The sequence below is a fragment of the Callorhinchus milii genome, unplaced genomic scaffold (genome assembly GCF_018977255.1).
Source record: "Callorhinchus milii isolate IMCB2004 unplaced genomic scaffold, IMCB_Cmil_1.0 Scaffold1, whole genome shotgun sequence".
NCBI classification, from domain to species: domain Eukaryota; kingdom Metazoa; phylum Chordata; class Chondrichthyes; order Chimaeriformes; family Callorhinchidae; genus Callorhinchus; species Callorhinchus milii.
This window is the reverse complement of record NW_024704742.1, coordinates 37107632-37127836: the sequence shown is the minus strand read 5'-3', so window position 1 is coordinate 37127836 and position 20205 is coordinate 37107632. Positions and strand designations below refer to the sequence as shown.

The 20205-nt window shown below is 39.1% G+C and overlaps 1 protein-coding gene and 1 non-coding gene across 3 annotated transcripts in view; one reads left to right on the top strand and one right to left on the bottom strand.

The window, feature by feature from the left end:
- Positions 1–1661: 1661 nt before the first annotated feature.
- Positions 1662–1732, bottom strand: trnat-cgu. Its single transcript has one exon. It is a non-coding gene; the product is annotated as a tRNA-Thr (tRNA).
- A 15231-nt stretch (positions 1733–16963) lies between these two features.
- Positions 16964–20205, top strand: part of mapk10 (mitogen-activated protein kinase 10) — a 124869-nt gene continuing 121627 nt past the window's right edge. For both annotated transcript variants that reach the window (XM_007896950.2, XM_007896947.2), the window contains exon 1: positions 16964–17076. In XM_007896950.2, the coding sequence (XP_007895141.1) occupies positions 17074–17076 (3 nt within the window). In that variant the 5' untranslated portion in view covers positions 16964–17073. The remainder of the gene's footprint in view (positions 17077–20205) is intronic.

Below are 20205 nucleotides of genomic sequence, written 5' to 3'. Positions count from 1 at the left end.
TTGCACAGGCTGCAATATTCCTACTGCAGCAGATTGCTAAGCATCTCAGCCATGTTTTCATCTTCTCTTTGCTGCTTGTACATTGGTTTGGTATGGGATTGTTTGGTTTACAGGATGAAGGTTTCTAGACTTGCTGAAATATTCAGTAACAATTTCAAGCAGAAGTGGACCATTAGCCCACCTAACCTACAATCCAATTTTCCACAAATTTCTTTTGATGTAGATATCTTTAGATATAATAACCAGGAATCGCTTTAGTTGGCAGGAACTTGACGAGTTTATTCTTAAAATCCATTGTCCTTTATTCTTGAATTCTGTACACAACAGAAAAATAGCTTTGAGCTAAAAAATTTTAATCAAGGAAGATTGGATAAGTTGTAGCTTTTCTCTCAGGAGATTGAAACCAACTTGTCTTCAACAACTACTCAGGGGACTGGGCCAGAGTGACCTTTATATAAGGGTGGCATTTGAGGAAAAATTCATTGGTGTGTGAAACAGGCTGTCTGGGCTGTTCCAATGTGGGTTTTAAGGGTGGGGAGGGGGNAGCGGGTTGCTGAATGGAGGTGGTTGTTTGAACAGGTTGGACTCTATTTAAGATTAGGAAAGGATATAATAAGGTAGATGTTAACAGGTTGTTTCCATTTGTTGATGATTATAAAATAAAGCAGTAGCTGATCTAAAGAATTTAAAATAACCAGTAGCTGATCTAAAGAAGTTTAGGAGGAACTTCTTTAAGCAGAGGGTGGTGAGAATTTGGAACTCACTGTGGTCCAAGCAAAAAGCAACAATGTATTTAAGAGGAAACTTGATGTATACATAATGGAGAAGGTAATAGAGGGATGTAGGAGAAGGGATTATGAGGAATGGAGGCCCATATGGAATATGAACACCAGTATTGACTCGTGGAGCCAAATGGCATGATTTGCAACGTTCTATGTAATCTTAAATATTTCCATCATTCTGCTTCAGTCTTCTCTGTTTCAGAAGTGAAAAATCCCACGGCAGCCTTAGAGCTTTGACTCTTAAATTGCATGAATATATAGAACTTACAAATTTATAAAACTTTGACTTGATGTAATTTCCAAATCATTTACCATATTTATGAATATTGTAGAGATCACATTAATGAAAGAAAGGAAACGTTTGCATTTAAAAGCACTTTATATTGTCAAAACCTCTCAAAGTATTTTAGAGTAATTATGGTCAAGTGTAGTAATTGAAGACTGATAAGACACTATATCAAATAATTGTAGTCAAACACCGCAACAATTTCCCCTGAATAGCCATGAATTTCAATGTTCAAGGAATCTGGAAGATAATCAGCAAGAACGTTGTGAAAACCTCCCTTCTCTTTTTGAATAGTGTCATGAGATCTTTAACATCAGCCTGAAGAACAGGCAGATAATAATAATATTCTTTGCATTTGATATAGTGCCTTATCACGTCTTCTTCGTATATTTTGTGGGCGAAATGCGGCAGCCAATTGTGCACAGCAGTGTCCCACAAACAGTCGTGTATTGAAGTGACTAATTTATTATTATTATATTTTTTTGAAGGAATTATTACACCCAGAAACGTGATCTGCCAATCGACTAACAACTGGGTTCCTACTTACTGCTAGGTAAACAGAGGCTGCGGAACAAGGAAACTTGCCTAACATTTCGCCCTGCTGGGAATCGAACCCAGTCTCTCGCTTACGAGGCGAGTGCTCTAGCCACTGAGCTATAGGACTTCAGGTGGGCAGCTAATGATCCCTGTTGCTTACCATTGGCAATTGATTCCCAGAGAGACACATCCCCATGCATCACTCAACAGCACTTTCTACCAAATAGCCATTTGCTAATTCCTTTTTGATCCATTGTCAATTGCTTTTTTGAAATCCAGGTAAATAACATTCACTTGCATCATCTCTATCAACTAGATCTGTATCTTACTTAAAGAAATCCAATGCATTTTAAAGCAGTTTTCTACTTCTAAAGCCATGGTGACTGTATGTGATTAACCTATTCCCTCAAGAATTTCCTCTATATTCTCTCTCACCTTAGTTTTGAGCAATTGTCCCTCAATTGCCATGAGGCTAACAAACCTACAATTTGATAATCTCATGAACTCTCTTGTTAATAAAAAAACAAAATTAGAGTTATGTTTATTATTTTGCAATTCTCTGGGATTTTCCTCAAATTTAGTGTACTATACTTTGAAGAATATTTGTGAAGAGGCTCACAATAAGCAGCCTAAAAGAACCAAGAGTGGGATGGAGTTCCAAAGGTTGGAGGCAGAAAGGCTGAAGGCCTGACCACTGATAGTGAGGAGTGAAGGACAGGGGTTGCGGAGTACACCAGAGTCCGCCAAGTGGACAAGCCATATGGGGTTAGCAGGTCAAAGAGTTAGAGAGCAACAAACCAATTCTTTTTAGGAACTGTGGAAAGTTGACCTACAAATTAATACTGATTTTAAGCATTTTCCACAATTCTTTACAAACAAAGACAACAACAAAATTACTTTTGTATGCTGCTTTTCATGTTGGGAGGACATCCCAAGGCACTGCTAAAAAAATAAGATATTGCTTAAAATCGAGTCGAATTTTGGGTATCTTCTTATCCTATAGAATTCTAGTGCCCTTCCTTGAGCACAGAGGATAAGTACATGTGATAAATAGTGTGTGCCAAAATAAAGTGACAGAACATAAGTTCGATTATGGCCCAATTAGTCCAAACAGAACATTTGATTTAATTCAATTATGTGGTCTGGATCTGCATTCATCTCTGCCAATGTGTGACTCACAATCCAGCTCTAATGTTTAAAACCAGGGTGTCATCTCTATATCAAGTTCAAGATCTGGCCATTCTTCTATTAGCTATGTAGATTAAACACTGACAGTAACGGGTTTTTTGGAAGGTGATTTACTAATTTGTGTATTTTTACTGATGATTTGGACTGGAGTTCTGGCTTGTCATTAATCGTCAGCAATTCTGTTCTATGTCTGAATAATTAAGAGCCAGTTATACTCATAACTGGAGGGTGGAAGAGTGGAGGTAATGTTTCCTTGCAATTTTCAATTACCTGGCGGTATTTAATTCATATTACTCTTAATTAATGCCAGACCTTATACAACTGTTCATGCCACGGTATTCTATTCCTGACCAGCAACATCTTTCACTTACAAAACATAGTCTTATACTTTACAGCATACCTGTGAATCACTTTGAGGAGTCCTCCCAAAGTGAAAGGTGCAATATCAAATGTAACGATTATCATTAAGGATTATTATCTTTGAGGTGGGTAATGGAGTTAGAGGTAAATTGGGTCAATTGTGAACTAATCTGTTTAGCACAACTGATTTACATTGCTGTGTGCATCTTTTGGAGGAAGTTATCCACTTGGGTCAATCAATATGGATGAAAATATAAAGTAAGTGTTAGCCTGGCTCAGTTGGTAGGCCTTTGAACTCATTGTCTAGAGTGACATTCTAGTGTAATTCTAGGGGAGTACTGCATTTTCAGAGGTGCAGTCTTCCAGATGAGATATAATTGAGGCCTGTTCAGTTAGGCATTAAAGTGGCATGATTTGAAAAGAGAAGGAAGTTTCTCACAGTGTCCTAACTGACAATCCCCCAGATAAAATTAATCATTAGTCCTTGCATTGCATTAGTCAGTTAGTTCAGGCTGTTCGTGAGACATTGCTGTGCGTGAATTGACTACTCCTTTTGCCCACAGATACATTATCACTACACAAGCATTCATTGACATCTGATTTATAACAGTAATAATAATAATGCATTTGGTGTATAACATTTCATATCAGAAGGATGTCTCAAAATGTCTCAAAGTGCTTCACAGTATTTACTGGGAAGTGGATTGACTGTATGTATAGTTGAATATAGGAATCCAATTGTGCGCAGCAATGTCCCACAAACAAGCAAAGAATGCTGAAAATAATGACAAATTTTATTTGGGGCTTATTGAACAGGACATTAGAAGCTATTCTTTAGTAGGGTCCTGCAATGTTTAACGTCCATCTGTACAGGCAGACAGGACCTTGGTTTAAATCTCATCCAAAGGACTCCACCTCAGAAAATACAGTTCACACCCAGCATTGTATTGGAGTGCCAGCATAGACTGTGCAGTTTGAACCCACTACTTTCTGTCTCAGAGACGAAAGTGCTACCGACTGAGCCAGGCTGATACACATTTTAGACGGTGATGAACAAGAACCTTCTACAGCATTAGAGCCATGAAAGAATATTTTACATGTGGGTTGTGATGCAAACATTTTTTTAAAAATTCACTAACTTGTTTACAAAGGTCAAACAGTACATTTTAAAGTTAGTTCACCGTATTATACTCATACTTTACTATGCTTTAAGGTCACATATGCCACTGACAAATTTATCAGCCAAAAATACTTTGTTAGCACTGGAAATGTTCAGTAGAATCGCTAACAAAAAGATGCTGCAAGAAGAAGCTTATTTATTTGAGAACTTCAGTTCCATTTGGACAGCCAGCATTTTTCGCTCAAATTTTGCCAAGGTTCACTTAGTAAGGCCATTGCGTTACTCAGCTATGTACAAGGTTCAATCCCTAGTCTATTCTGATTTAGCTGATCTTAACCAAAATGGCAATAGGAGTGCTGTAATTTGATTCACAAGGAAAAGTAGTCCAGCCAGGTTGCACCTAGAGTATTGCATTCAGTTAAGGTCGCTGTCACTACCCTCTTCACTCAGAGGGTAGTGAATTTATGTAATTCTCTACCCCAGAAGGCTGCAGATGCTCAGTCCTTGAACACATTCAAGACTGAAATTGATAGGTTTCTGAAGGATAGAGGGATTAAAGGATATGGGGATAAGGGGGCAGATGGAGTTAGGTTAGAAGATCAGCCATGATCTTATTGAATGGCAGGGCAGGCTCGAGGGGCTGAAGGGCCTACTCCTGCTCCTAATTCCTATGTTCCATGTAACATAGGGAGCTGCCCAGGCCGAGAGCAGTGCAAAGGAAAGCAATGAGTATGATCCCCAGTATTTGAAGACTAAAATATGAGGAACGATTAGACAAGCTAGGGCTGTTCAGTCTTGAAAGGAGATGCCTAAGGGGATGTTATGAAGGCCAACAAGATTTTAAATGGATTTAGAAAGTAAACTCAGAAAAGTAAACTTTAGGGTTGCAAAGGATAATTTCAACAACAACATACATTTATATAGCGCCTTTCATGTTGGAAAGAACGTCACAAGGCACTGAACAGTTTCATGCCAATTTCAGGACAGACACCTGGAAGTATCTGTGGAGTCCTGTAGTTCAGTGGCTAGAGCACTTACCTCGGAAACAAATGGACTTAGGTTTATTCCCTGGGCATTGCAAAATGTTGGGCAAGTTTCCTTACTCCACGCGCTTCGGTTCACCTAGCAGTAAATAGGAACCTGGTTGTTAGTCATATGGCGAATCGCTTTTTCGGGCGTAATAATTCCTTCAAAATAAAAAAAATTTGATGACTCAATCCACAATTGTTTGTGGGACACTGCTGTGTGCAATTGTCTACCACATTTCAACCACAAAATATAGAGTCAATTTACTTTAGGGAGCTTTGAGATGTCTTGAAGACATGTTAAATGCACTATATCAAATGCAAGGATTATTATTATTATAAGTACTTCTTCACCTAAAGGCCAGGATGCTGGACTCATTTAAGAAACATTCGAAGCTGTGATGGGTAGATGACAGGGTATTCTGGAAGCGGAAGAAAATGAAAAGAGCATTCTTCATCTGAATGAATCTTGTGATCTTTTGCAACAAAAACAGAGATTGCTGGGTCAAGCAGCATCTATGGAGGAAGGAAAATGGGTCAAAGTTTCGGATCCGTGACCCTTCGTCAGAACTGAAGGGCCTTTTGTCTCAGCTCATATATGCCTACTTAGCTGAAGCATTGATCCTGGAGGGGTCCTGGCACCCACAAAACTTCCCTAATATGAGTCAATCTCATAAGAAGAGGAACTTAGTAGGTTTAAGTCTAAAAGCCTAAATGAACCGTTTCTGGTTCTATACATCAAGGGGATGGAAAAGTATTTAGATCTGAAACACACCAAGATGACTAAAACTATCGTAATGTTTTCTCCTCCGTTTTTTCGGGCCCCAACATCTGACTGTTCAGCGCTTTGGGACGTCCTCCCGGGGTGAAAGGCGCTCTATAAATGTAATTTTGTTGTTGTTGTTGTAAAGACTGATACACTTCACTAGGATTATTCTAGAGGGAATGTTGGTATTGGATTTCCTACAGCAACGTGAGGCTCAGCTGAATGCCTTTGAATGAATAGTTTCTGGTTAGTGAAGGACAATTGTCATGCATTGAACTGACAGAACAACATGATGGGGCCTACAGGGTGCAGTGAGCAGAAGAAAAATTATACCTCCAGAGCTGCGATCGTTAGGTATACTGCTAGACATTTCATGAAGGCTGATTTAATGCTGTGTTTCCTGCAAAAAAAATCAACAGAAGTGGCTACGCAGACGGGTTTATAGCCTGTTGGGCACCAGTATGGAAAGTTCACTGAGGATATTTGACTGAGCAGGTAATTAAACACAATGATTTCCTTGGCATCCATGCGTGGGGAAAGAATAGACAATTTTTAATATGTGTATTCAGAGCAGGAATCACTAATATCAAATGCAAGGATTATTATTATTATTATAATAGCAATTCCAAGTCATCAAAAGCAACTCCTCCCAGTAACTGCATCAGAGTTATATCAATATGTAGCAACTCCTTGATCTACTTCTTCTTTGAAATATTCTTGTTTACCAAGGAAGAGCCCCCCCGCCAACATTACATTTTCGCAGATCAGGATGAAACCTTAGGCAAGTTTCCTTACTCCATACACACGCCTCTGTTTACCCAGCAGTAAGTAGGAACCCGCTTGTTAGTTGATTGGTGAATCGCTTTCCGGGTGTAATAATCCCTCCCCAAAAATAATAATTTGGTCACTCAATCCATGACTGTTTGTGGGACACTGCTCTGCGCAATTGGTTGCCGTGTTTCACCCCAAAAACACACAGTCACTACACTTCACAGTATATCCTGTGAAGCGCTTTGAGACGTCTCAAAGACGCTATATCAAATTCAAGGATAATTGCTATTAATTCTTCAATGTTATGTGTTATGATTTCCGGAATCCTCTGTATCCTGAATTGGCAAGTAAGCAACTCGTATTTTTAGACCAGCCACCATTTTGATGTGAGAGAAACTGCCCAATGGACAACTTGTGGAGTCTAATTTGCGGAATGTGCTAGCCATTTGTAAATACATATCGAAGTGCAAAGAAGTTGGTGTTGTAGATCCCACTTTAAAAAATTCTCCTATTCATTTGAGGAAATGTTGTAGCCTCCAGAGAAAGGAAACTTCATCTCAAGTGTAGGCTGGATTGGAGACATCATTCCAAATTTTTACTGCAGAGATAAACAAGTAATCAAGCTCTGTAGCTGTACTGATGATACAGTTCTTTGGGTTATTTGTAATTTTTACAATAAGAGTTTACAGTAGTTTCAAAGATGTAATTTAGATTGTTTCTTTGAAACTGTTAAAAGACATAATTATGGAAATTCTAACTTAGTAATTGTGTGTTGACTCTAAATTGGCTCCACACATGTCCCAAGATGATATCACTCCTTCAGCGTCTCACATAATTGTACAGTATGAGTTCATTTCCACATAAAGTCTGTGGAACCATTCAACAGTATGAGTCATTGCTTTGGGAGAGAAGAGGAAAAAGTCAAAGTGCTCACTCCTAAAGTCGATAAATTTATCAATTGGGAAATCACACAATGCTGTGACAGAGTAAAATAAATTTTATTCTCCATTGACATTTGTTGTTCTCAATCTGGGAGTGCACATACTATGAATGAGGTGTCAGCCTGGCTCAGTTGGTATCACTGTCACTTTTGAACCAAAAGGTTGTGGGTTCAAGCTCCACGTTTTGATTTCAAACTCACAATCTAGACTGACACTATTGAAGTGCTGGGGGAAGCATTACATTTTCAGAGGTGCTGTCCTTTGGATGAGACATTAAACTGAGGTTGTGTCTGCCTCTTTAGGTGTTTAGACATTAAAGATCCCATTACACTATTTGAAAAGAAAAGGTAGTTTCTCCCAGTGTGCTGGCCAACAATCCCATAGATAAGATTGGTCAGACGCTTCATATCTGTTTGTAGGGTATAATTGTTTGGAGGACATCAATGCTGTATTTGTCTACAAAATACTACACAATACATAGTAAACACATTTTACACATTTCACAGTAAAATCCTGTGAAGTGCTTTTAGACATCTGACATTAAGGGGTCATGTCAAAAATGCAAGGATTACAAAAAGGAAAAATTGTTCCTTTCTCTGGCAGCGCCCGCTGCACTCAAAAATGCTTGTGGATGTGTGACTGATTCTTGAAGCATTGAAAAAGAAGTCGGGCACAGAAAATGTTTTTTCTAGTTCCAAGATTTCTCGATAGAGTTGGATAGCTTTAGGAAGGGCTGTAACAAGTCATACAGAATGCAAGACTGATTATTATATCTCACCAACATGAGTACTATTGATCAAGGTTGTTCTAACAATTTCGGAGCCCCGCATGAGTTTATAATGGTGACCAAGGAATACACTGACTGAACAGTAAGGATCTGCTGGTTCTGATAGTCTGTCAGAAACCTCTGACCCAAAACATTCAGTTCCTTATTCTTCTATGGTAGAAAAAGGGGAGAGGTAGAGGAATGACTGGTATCTTCATCTGTGTGAATGCACCAGACAGGCTTCACTGTAGGAAAAGTACTTCATTCAATACATTCATTGTATATGAAAAGCACTATTACATAAGTACAACTGTTAGCATTTCTCAGTTGCTGGCATTCTTGAGTCAGAAGATTGTGGGTTTCAACTCAAGTAGTTGAACTCAATTTGTCGAAGGCTAAAACTCCAATGCAGTGCTGGAAGTGTGCTGCATTGTTGAATGTGTTCTAATAATAGTAATCCTTGCATTTGATATAGCACCTTATCACATCTTCTAGATGCCTCAAAGTGCTTTACTATTCACTTTACAAAATGTATTCTCCCCCCACACACCCATATTTCTCCCCTCCTGGAGTTCTACATTTTTAATATCTAAGCTGGACAATAGGTGTTAACAGGCAATTGAATAGCAAATGGCATTATAGCTGATATGATGCTCACCCAATGTTCACATATAGTCCATGTTCCAGCGAGAGTCACTAGCTAATGAACCCTGACTGATTTTTACCCTCTTTAATCGAGGAGACAAATCGAAGCATCCCAACACCTGCCCTATGTGAGATCAGTTAACTCAGTACAGACAAGGTATTAAACCTTCTGGGTTGTTCTTGTTTCACATCTGGATTTCCCATTTCTTCCTATTTTTCCTCTGTATTTCCCATTTCTTATTATTTCTCCTCTGGATTTTGAATTATTCTTGTTTCACATCTGGATTTCCCATTTCTTATTATTTCTTCTCTGGATTTCCAATTATTCTTGTTTCACATCTGGATTTCCCATTTCTTCTTATTTCTTCTCTGGATTTCCAATTTCTTCTTAATTTGCATCTGGATTTTCCATTTCTTCTTAGTTCTCTGGATTTCTCATTTCTTCTGGATTCACATCTGGATTTCTCATTTCTTCTGGATTCACATCTGGATTTTCCATTTCTTCTTAGTTCTCCTCTCGATTTCCCATTTCTGCTTGTTTCTTCTCTGGATTTCCCATTTCTTCTTATTTCTCCTCTGTTATACTATTATACCTATATCTAAGCATCGATTCTATGGATGCTATATCTATACTAACCATTCCACTGGGACACGATTTTGTTTGCCTTCAATTGCTATTACAGATTGTCTTTTATTGTTTTTTTATTGTAGAAACTTATTTTATTTAGACTTTTTCATAGTCAAAATTACTATGTTACATATTAAGTTACAGCAAGAAACACTTTTTTTTAAAAAAATGCTAAACATTTGTTATTGCTACCAGAAATTTCAGAACACACTTTAGAGAGGGTAATGACTAATGTGTTTTGTCTTTCCGGTGCTCTTGCAAAGAATTCTTCTCTATCTCTAGATAACTAAAGGTGAATAAGAGAAGCATGTCGGGAAGAATTCACAGGACATATATCAGAAGTAAAGGGCAATATCAAGAGAGTGACTAGCAAACAAGTGGTAAAAATAGTTGGCTTTGTAAATGTATAGTGAACAAATCTTATGTAGAATAATATTAATGAACAAAGTAAGCTGATATTTTAGACACATGGGCTCCTCTACCAATAATAATAATAATAATAATCCTTGCATTTGATATAGCACTTTTCACGTCGGAAGGACGTCCCAAAGCGGTTCACAGAACACACTGTAAAGTGAATTAACTGTATATTTGTGGGCGAATGCGGCAGCCAATTGCGCACAGCAATGTCCCACAAACAGTCGTAGATTGAAAATGACCAATTTATTATTGTTTTTGGTTTTGGAGGGATTATTATTAGGCGTATGGAGTAAGGAAACTTGCCCAAGGTTTCGCCCTCTGCCTGGAATTGAACTCAGGTCTCTCGCTTGCAAAGCGAGTGCTCTAACCACTGAGCTACAGGACTCCAACGTCAATGTCTGTAGCTTAAAGGCACTGACTGAGATCAAGAATTGATGATATTCAGTCTAACAGGACACTTAGACCCTGCAGTGCAGATATATGTGGTTGGCAGAATTTCTTCGAATATCTGAGGACTTCAAAATAAATATCTCTGGACATGTAATGGCACTGAAGGTTTGGTCTGAGTTTAAGCTTCACTGACTGATAAAAGAACTGCGTGTTCAGGGTTTTGAGTTTATACTGCTTTCCATGAACTTTTGTTGAATTGGCCAAACCGGCACACATCACAGAGCTAACTTTCTACCGTTGAATGTCAAGATGGAGGTTCTCTTGATTGGCTCCCGTCACTCCCACCCTCGCCCGGCTCAACTGGCTCCCCATCCCCCCGAAGATAGAGTTCAACATCCTCGTCCTTGCCTTCAAGGCCCTCCACAGCATTGCTCCTTCCTATCTCTGTGATCTGCTAAACCCATATCAACCTGTCTGCTCCCTCTGCTCAGCAGGCTCTGACAGATCTCAAGACCCTCCTCTTTGATCCCGCCTTCAACTACCTCCTACCTCAAACCTCCCTGCCCTCCACCCCTCCTGATCCCAACCCCTTGCTCAGGTGGAAATCCCTGATTGTCCAGCACCTTGGGACATCCTGCCGACATGAAAGATGCTTTACAACTGTAATTTGTTGTTATTGTTGTTTGGTGGCATCATCCGTAGGTACGGGGTGCAGCTCTACATGTGTGTGGAAGACACCAACTCTAGCTCTCTGCCTCCACCCTTGAATGTAGGACCATGCTGTTCTGACAGACTGCAAGTCCTGGATGCGCCTTAACTTTCTCCAAGTTAACACAGACGAAACTCTTCAGTTGCTCACTCCAACTAACGGAGCAAGTACGGAACATTCACTTTCTTTCGAATGTTCCGTTCAAGTTTCAAGGACACTTTCAAGTTTCCTTAAAGCTTTACATCCAGGACCTGATCAAGTCCACTTTCCTGCATCTCTGCAACATCACCCATCTCTGCCCCTTTGTCCCCTCCAAACTCTACCTCCAACACCTTGCTCACCAGCTCTGCTTCACTACTATCTACAAGCTCCACATCATCGAGAACTCCACAGTGTATCTTCTCTCTCAATCCAAGTTTCATTGGTTCCCTATCCCCATTGAATTAATTTTAAGATCCTCACTTTCACTTTTAACACCTCCGTGCTCACCCTACCTCTGTATTCTCTCGTTATCCTACTTCCCCGCCTATCTTCTTCATATCCCCCACCTGTTTTGTCCCAATATTAATGGGCAAGCTTTCAGACAGTTTGCTCTCATTCTCTAAAACTATCGTCCAAAATCCCACCGCTTTGCCCCCTCCCCTCTGATTTTGAAATTTGCCTAAAATCTTTTTGACAGTGTCCATGGCCACTTTCTTACTACCTTTCTCCCAGCTCAGACTCTGTAAAGCACTTTGAAACATTCTCCTTCATGAAAGGCTGTGAAAATGCTAATTGTTGTTTGTGTGCACCTTCTAGCACCAGCCAAACCTTAGTGCTCAAGCCTGGAGGTTGAAGTCTTTCATTCCCAATGGCACATTATTGTGGGAGGAAAAGAATACAGCTTCTTTCTGTGAAATTCTCTATTGACAAAAAGGCTTTATTAATTTCCATTGTGGTTCTTTAAATCTTAAAATAAAGGCCTTGGCATGTAAGTTACACAGTTATCCCTGAACATAGTAGATAATGAGTTCTAGCTTTGATTAGAATTTCAGACAAGTCGGGATTTGACCAAGTTTCTTGAAATAAAACAAGCTGTAATTCAGATATTCTATATGTCCAGAATACAGAAGCTGATTTACTCTTGGTGAACATGAATAACTAACTATCTTGATGAAAAATGAATGAGAGGTACAATATGTCTACATTCCACACTATTTAATTTTCACTTGGAAAGGTAAAGCAGCTGTTATCAACAAGATAATGTACTTACGTGAGAATTTTACTTACAAGCAAACAACAGAGACCATTCTAAAGCACAAGGGAACTGACATTTTTGTTGAAAATGGAAGAAAAGCATCTTGTCCCACAATATCAATGAATACTAATGAAGTTGCATGGGTGTCCTAGCATACCTGGATGCTGAATAGCAAAGGTGTGATTTTGTCAGTGGAAAAAGAAACATAACAGTCAGTAAATGAGAACATGCCCGTAATGGTAAAAGAGTCATGTTTTGGGGAAAAATAAAAATGGGAATACTTTGCATTTCATATTAATTTCTATCACTCATAAGCACTTCTAGGGAATAAAAGGGACATTTTCAGATTGATTGATAGTGTTGGTCATGCAACGATCAGAACCTTTCATTCTCTATATAAATGATGGAGAGGTGCAAATAGAGGGGACAATATGCAAGTTTGCAGAGGACACTATATTGGGAGCTGTAGCGAATTGTGGAAAAAAGAGCAGAAAATTACTAAAGAACATAGTCAGATTAAGATGTTTGCAGAATGATGGTAGATGCAAATCATTGCAAAAATGTGTGAAGCACTACAAAATGGACATGAGAACAGGAGATGGGAATACATACAAGATAGGACAGTGCAGGAGGGTGGTTACGGTGTAGGGGGAGCAAGGGGAACAAAGAGATTAAGGGATCCAGATATATAAATGATTAAAAACTAGCTTGCAGGAACAGCTTAGAACATGAGTGCAAAGGCCCAATATGGGCTTGAACCTACAACCACTTGAAAGCTACTAACTGAGCCAGCCACTCTTGACAGCAGTAAGAGTGAGAAGAGGGTTTGGACACACCAGGACCTTTGGTTAAGTCATCTTGGCACAATATTAAGTGAACCTGATCCTATTACTTTACGAATAATAGGATCCTATTACTATATGAATTAGGCTATGTTTACTCTTTCTCAGAAAAGATAACCGCAAACAGCAGCAACCAATACGAGCAATAAAGGAGGTAAAGTATTCCAGAAGTTGTTTAGTTCAGGGGTCAAAGCATTTCTTTATTTGTCATCTCAGAAAGCAGTCATGTTTTGAATAATAAATTATAAATGGTAAATTATAAACTGCAATATTTCATAGTATCCATGAAAATACTCATTCAAAAAATCACCAACAAGAAAAATCCTTAGCTGTTTTCAAATTTTGAAAGTATTGCCTTCTGCTTGAATTATCAAGCAGTTTGCATCATAAATAGTTGGGGATTTTTCAAAAAAATAAAGGTCTTGCATCAATTGCAATAAAGCCAGTGATGTGCTATGATATCATAGCATTTCACGTTCACTGAGCCATCATTTTGGTAGGAGACCAGCAGTGAAGGGCAAGCATGAATCTGCAATGCAGGTCAAAAGGCAAACAATACTCTTCACTTTTTTCCCCAAGATAAACTGGGTATGCTTTCCAAAACATTCTTCTGTATTTTTTTTAATGTTGGTATGCTAATACAATTCTTAGTGAAGATAAAATAAAATTAATACTTGATACTACGATTTTAAGATTTTAATTTCCTCTTTAGGCTAATTACGACCCAAACATTGTCCCACAGCAATGCAGTTCCATTGTAGCCTCTGTCACTAGTGCAAGTCACGATTTTACAATAACCTCCCCAGTCATCAATTACCCTCTGGGGAAAGGAATATTTCCTCATGTTCATTCTGAAAATGCTTTTCGCAACCCTAAACCCTAAAAATTTTGTTTTGAGTTTACTTTCTCAATCCCGTTTAAAATTATATACAGTATATCACCCTCTCCTTCCCTTTCAATCCCATTTTAAGACCTTTTAAACTTTCAGTCACCTTTCCTCTTCCCCCCACTCCCACTCCCCACCCCATATTTAGTTCCCCCCTGCTCTCACCTCAGGGTCCCAGTCAGCTGTATGGACATGAATATAAATTGTTGCTATTACCTCTATATTGTCCCCTCTGAGACCCTGTAAAGCTAATAACTATTACGCTGGATCTCCTTGGCACTGCCTCTAGGGCTTTGGTAGTTCTCGTATGTCAAGGTGACTAAAACTATAACATGTCCAGGCTTTGATATAGTTCAGTATAGTGATTGTATTTTATAGGCAAACAGATTTCTGAGGAGCTGAACTCAAATGATTTGCCAATGTAGCCCAGGATCCTGTTTGCCTTGTTTATTCCTGCCTCATACTGTTTTGACATGGCGAGTGATGTTCTCTCCTATTGGTGTCAACCGAAATGTGAAATAGAAAATACATGAAAATCTGCTTCTGCAATGCCCGTGGTTCTAAAATAATTGATGTTAGAGGTGTTACACTGCAAAAAAAGCCAATGTTATTTAAGAGTAACAGATAGATTTTTTAAAAAAAACATTACTTAAGAAATATGTGTTTTAATATATTTAATTGAAAATTTATAAAGTAATTTGGAGTTAAATTTACTGCCGCAGCCCTTGAAGGATCCTGTCTTGGTATAAGGTGGAAAAGAATGCAACCACATATATCAATACAACAACAACCACAACAACAAAATTACATTTATAGAGCGCTTTTCACATCGGGAGGACGTCCCAAAGCACTGAACAGTCAGGTGTCGGGGCCCAAGCATGGGGGAAGGGTAGTGTAGGGGTGAGGGAAGGCAGAGAGGTGGGAGGGTATCTATGGTGAGACTGTCAGAAATGTTTTAAGAAGTGAGAGATGGGGTGTAATTTGTGGTTATTACAAAACGAACCAGATGCAGAATGTCCAATGTTTTTAAATAGTAAAGACCCATTACAACCCTCAACTGCTGGATTGTGGAATACCTGTTAAGTAACTAAAAAGCTCAAAGGGTGAGGAAACTGACAGTTGGACACCCACCTCACCATTGAAACGCCTGAGCGGGTGGAGGGTGGATTTATATCCCACTCAACCGATGAGGAAATGGGAAGCTCATTGACATCCAGCCCAATCAATGGTAGGGGGGGGATGGAATAGGAAGCCTATTGATGTCCATTTCATTTATTCTGTTAAATATCACACGGGCAACACATTTCTTCTCAGAATGTTTCAATTTGTTGGCCATCACAGTATTACTCTTGAAGTGGGAGCTGAATTTGAGTTATCGGCTTAAATTATTCATTAAAATTTGGTGGCAGTGTTATCAAAGTGTAAGAATATTCACGCAGTAATCTGCTCTGACAGCCTGAATTGAGCAGCTCCGAAAGTAGATCAACAGAGGATATAATGAATTGAAATATCCAGAGTAGAAGATGTGACTGAAGTCACATTGCCAGCTCCGTGCTGTATGCACTGTGTATTCATCATGGTGTTGTTTGTACCGAGGAGCAGCTCCTCCACTGAGTGACAATCTCATTGGCCGGCAAGCTACATAATGTGCATTAACCCCTCGAGCACTGACTTTCCTTTGTGGCTCACAGAACAAACATGTAAACGATGTTGAGCAAAGGCCTTCAGAAGCAATGCCATTCCCTAAGAATGTAATAGTGATTTCACAGGTAGCTGAGGCGGGAAGGATAACAATAACAGAGGGCATTGGGTTACCTGTGGTGTTTTCGAGCAAAATCCTGCAATCTGTTCACCTTTTGTAAAGTGGTGCAGTAATAATGTAGCAGTAACAGCTTTCAATGTGTTAATGATAGGGGTGTGAGTGTACTGTTGTATATTTATGTGTGTGGGGAGGGGAAAGGGAGGAGGAAGGGTGGTACTTTCTGATAATATTATACAAATGAGCCACAGTATGTGAGTTTTTAACTATTAACTCAATATTGCAATTAAAGAGTATTCTTACAGTATTGCCATCCTTATCACGAGAATAACATACAACACTCAGATATTTTGCTTTGGATAAGTCATTATGAAATCTATGCGGAATAACAAAGGTGGTCCGAATGATATTATTCTGTAGTTCTACAACCTAATTTTGGTGACCAAATTACACCTGACGTGCTGCACGTGTGAAGGTCTGTCGGAGAAGCAGCATCCCTGGGAACATGTATTCCTTGTTATTTCTGCGCCATCTCTGCTTTAGCTGACAATGCTATTCGATAATTGGCTTTACATTGCCTTTGAAACAAATCACTATGGGAAGCATATTGACTCACCAGGAGATAGTTGTAGATATGAATGTATTCCCCCCCACCACCCCCTGAGAGATGTGAGCTTTTGACGTCATATGTGCTCCTTCCAGTTACCATAGAAACCTATTCCCCAGGCCCTGTGTCTCATCTGGTAGGTTCCACAGTGGTACAGCCAGCATTGGTCTGCACGATGGTTAAGCACTGGTGAAGCCAGTGATTCAGCAAGTCTTTCTTCTCTCCGACAGCTTTCTTTCTTTCTTTCTTTCTTCCTTGCTTTCTTTCTCCTTCTCCCTCTCCCTCTCCCTCTCTCCGTGTGTGTTCTCTCCACCGTCCCATTGTTTTTGTTGTGATGAGGAGCAGGATGGTGTGAGGGCAGATTGAGCAGTGGACTGTCGCTGTCCAGGATCCTTCGGTTGGCACGGAATGGTAGGTGGTTGGTGCTGATGCAGCGAGCTAACCTGCTAAGGGTGGGGTGATGAATATTGATTGCAGCAAAGGTTAATGAAGTAGACTGCCAGCATCACAAGAGGAGAGCATCCCCAGCAAGTGCAGCTGGTTGCAGCCTTTTACATCTTATTGGTGTGTATTTATGCTTCTGTCTTCAGAAAAGGGCAAATATTTAGGAACAGAATAGCATGAAAATAACCTCAAAATAGATTGATGCTGCATGAGAACAATGATTGTTACATGGTTGGGATATGTAGGGGAGCAGCACAGAATGCACGTTGCAATCAGGGGTTATTTGAAGCGACATTAATATTTTACGAATTGTGGGAAATGATCCTTTTAGACATTTTTTTTTAAAAAAGCAAGTATTTTATGACCAGTGCCACATATCTAAATGTCTGTTTGTGTGTGTGTGTATGTGTTATAAATCAGAGTGTTTTGGATCACTGAATGGTGTCGGAAACTATGGAGTTAATTGATCGCCTTATCTTTAGCTTCTCTGAATTAATGAAATTCTTTGCTTGTGATCATTGCTTTCATTAACATTTCTAATCAGTTCTTTGCACAGGCCAGGGTTTGGGGGAGTAGTGGGGAGTTAAAAGCATTCTATTTTAGCTATGTTTGATTATTCTGTGCTTGCTAAGATTGTGAGGACCCAATCTGGTCCAATTGAAAATTTGATGTCAGTTATCCTTTTTGGGGGAAAAATTACTGTTCAGATGATTCTCTTATAACATGATGTGGGAACTGTCACCATTTACCAGATTCCCTTTGAGAATGTAAATTGCAGTAGCCCGGTGCTGGTAGAGATGCAGAAACTGCCTGGGGTGCATTCATGATTATTGCAGAGGAAGGCATTTTGTTCAGTGAGGGTAGTAATTTCTCTATATGGGAATCTCTACAGAGGTAAATACAAACATTGTATATAACTGTGACTGGCTATTGATGTTCACCTAAATCCGTTTTAAGAAATTGTGATTTTTTTTCCCTCAAAACAGATCTGGCTGAGGTTTGTGTACTGAATTTTAAAATAGATTTGTGTAGCTGTTCATTTAACTCTGAAGGATGGGCACCTTCAGCAATCGTAAATATCCATTTTTCTTTGCTCCCACCTTGGTAAATGCCATACTGTGGTCTGGCTCACACACTCGTGCTCTGTATGTCTGATGTAGAATGTCTATTGAGTTCACAAAGTTACTGGTTCCTACTTTGCTATAGAGGGATAATTGCCATTTTCAGACCGTTTCACTATGGTATGATTTCCTGCCAAAGGCCTATACATCAAAATAATTAATATCTGACAATTGACATGGTGGAGATTTCCAGTGCTTGATTGCAACAAGCCTGCAGTTCCGCTGTAGATAACAGTATAAAGAAAGATGTACACTTCAGTGGGAACCTCAAATCCCTCTTGCAATGTAAAAGAAAGTTTAAGCGGATTCTAAATAAATTCTTCTGTCTTATTGCATGTCACAAAGAGGCAGTTGCTGAAAAGACAGTCTGTCAAGAGGTTTGTACAGAAAGTCCAATACTGCAATCCACTTCACTGGCAAAATACTCTGGGTCATAATCTTTGCTTTATGTTAAAATTAAATCTTTTTATTTTGAATGAGATGCTATAGGAAGCAAAGGTTTTGATTTGAGGAAAAAATTGCATTTTTTAACATCTGTGAAACTTCCATGTTCTGCTGCTACTCAGTCTACGTGTGATATGAATGCATGGAGAGAAGGTGCCACTAAATAAGGTAATATGACATTGGCTGGTTCGATAGCTGGAGGCATAGATTTCTCCATTCCTTTTCAAGCCTTGCAATTAATTCATATTGAAATCTGTTAGTTTTTTGTTAATCTGTCCTCTCACAGTTCAGCTTTGAAATTCAGCCTTGATTTTGGTCACATCTACTGCGCAAATTTGATTTATCAGGAGAGGGATTATTCCAACAGAATAGACAGATGCCAAATAAGGTGAGGCTGTGAAATCATGACTAATTATTGTGACTGGTTTGAAATTGCTCTTCCACTCTCCACCATCCCCTGAGGCTCAAATTGTTTTTTTCCGCAGGGTGTAAATTTTTGCCAGTGACTATGGATGCAATTGACAAATTGTCTCTCCTGATGTACTGGTCAACAATCCTCTGGATAAAATTGTCATTCACTTTATGATTGTTTGTTGCACATGACTAGGAAAAAATTGGTTGCCACATTCACCTACATATACACTGACACTACAACTTTTCAGTGAAAGCCTGTGAAGCACTTTGAGACAATTTGACAATGTGATAAGATGCTATATCAAATGCAAGGTTTAATAATAAAAAAACATAACCCTTTTAGTCCCACAATTTGCAGAACGTTTCTATACTTACATTGGGAGATTAAAAAGGGTTAGTAAATAAATCCTGGATTTGATATGAATGACCCTCTGGAATTCCATTTGGTAGCTGATCTGACATCGAATCAGGGTCTGAGTGAAATTCCAGAGATCGGCTGTAGCAGGTTTGGGATTCGGTAATTACTATTCCTTTTGAAAATCTGGCAGTGCGAAGCCGACTATGGCTGCTGCCTGGCTTTGACTGATTCTCATCTCCACATACAACAACAAGGAGTGGCCTTGGGGTTATTTGCTTCATCGTATATTTTATTGCAAATAATTCCATTATGCATGTGAAATTACTGCTGGATTAAAGGGAGGAATACCACCGAAAGAAGAGAAAGAATAAGCATTCTGCAGTGAATAAAATTCTAGCAGACTTTCAAAACTTGTAAACAAATCTATATTATCATGTTTGTATAGAACAAGCCTAATCTTAATAAGTGAACTACTGTTCTCCAGCTTGGTTTACTGTACGGGCTTGGTTCCTGCAACAATACAGCTTTGAAGACAGAACCAGTTTGACACAAGCAGCAGTCACAATATTATATCAGTTCACTTATAGTTGGACAATGGGTGCTAAGACTGGCCAAAACAGCCCGCTAATTATCTGTGTTTCATTCACAAGATTATGAGATTCAGACGAAGAAGGTCCTTCGACCGGTTTGATTTCATTCCTTCCATAATACAAACTCTACCATTTTCCCATCGTAATCTAGAATCAAGCTGACTCTTAA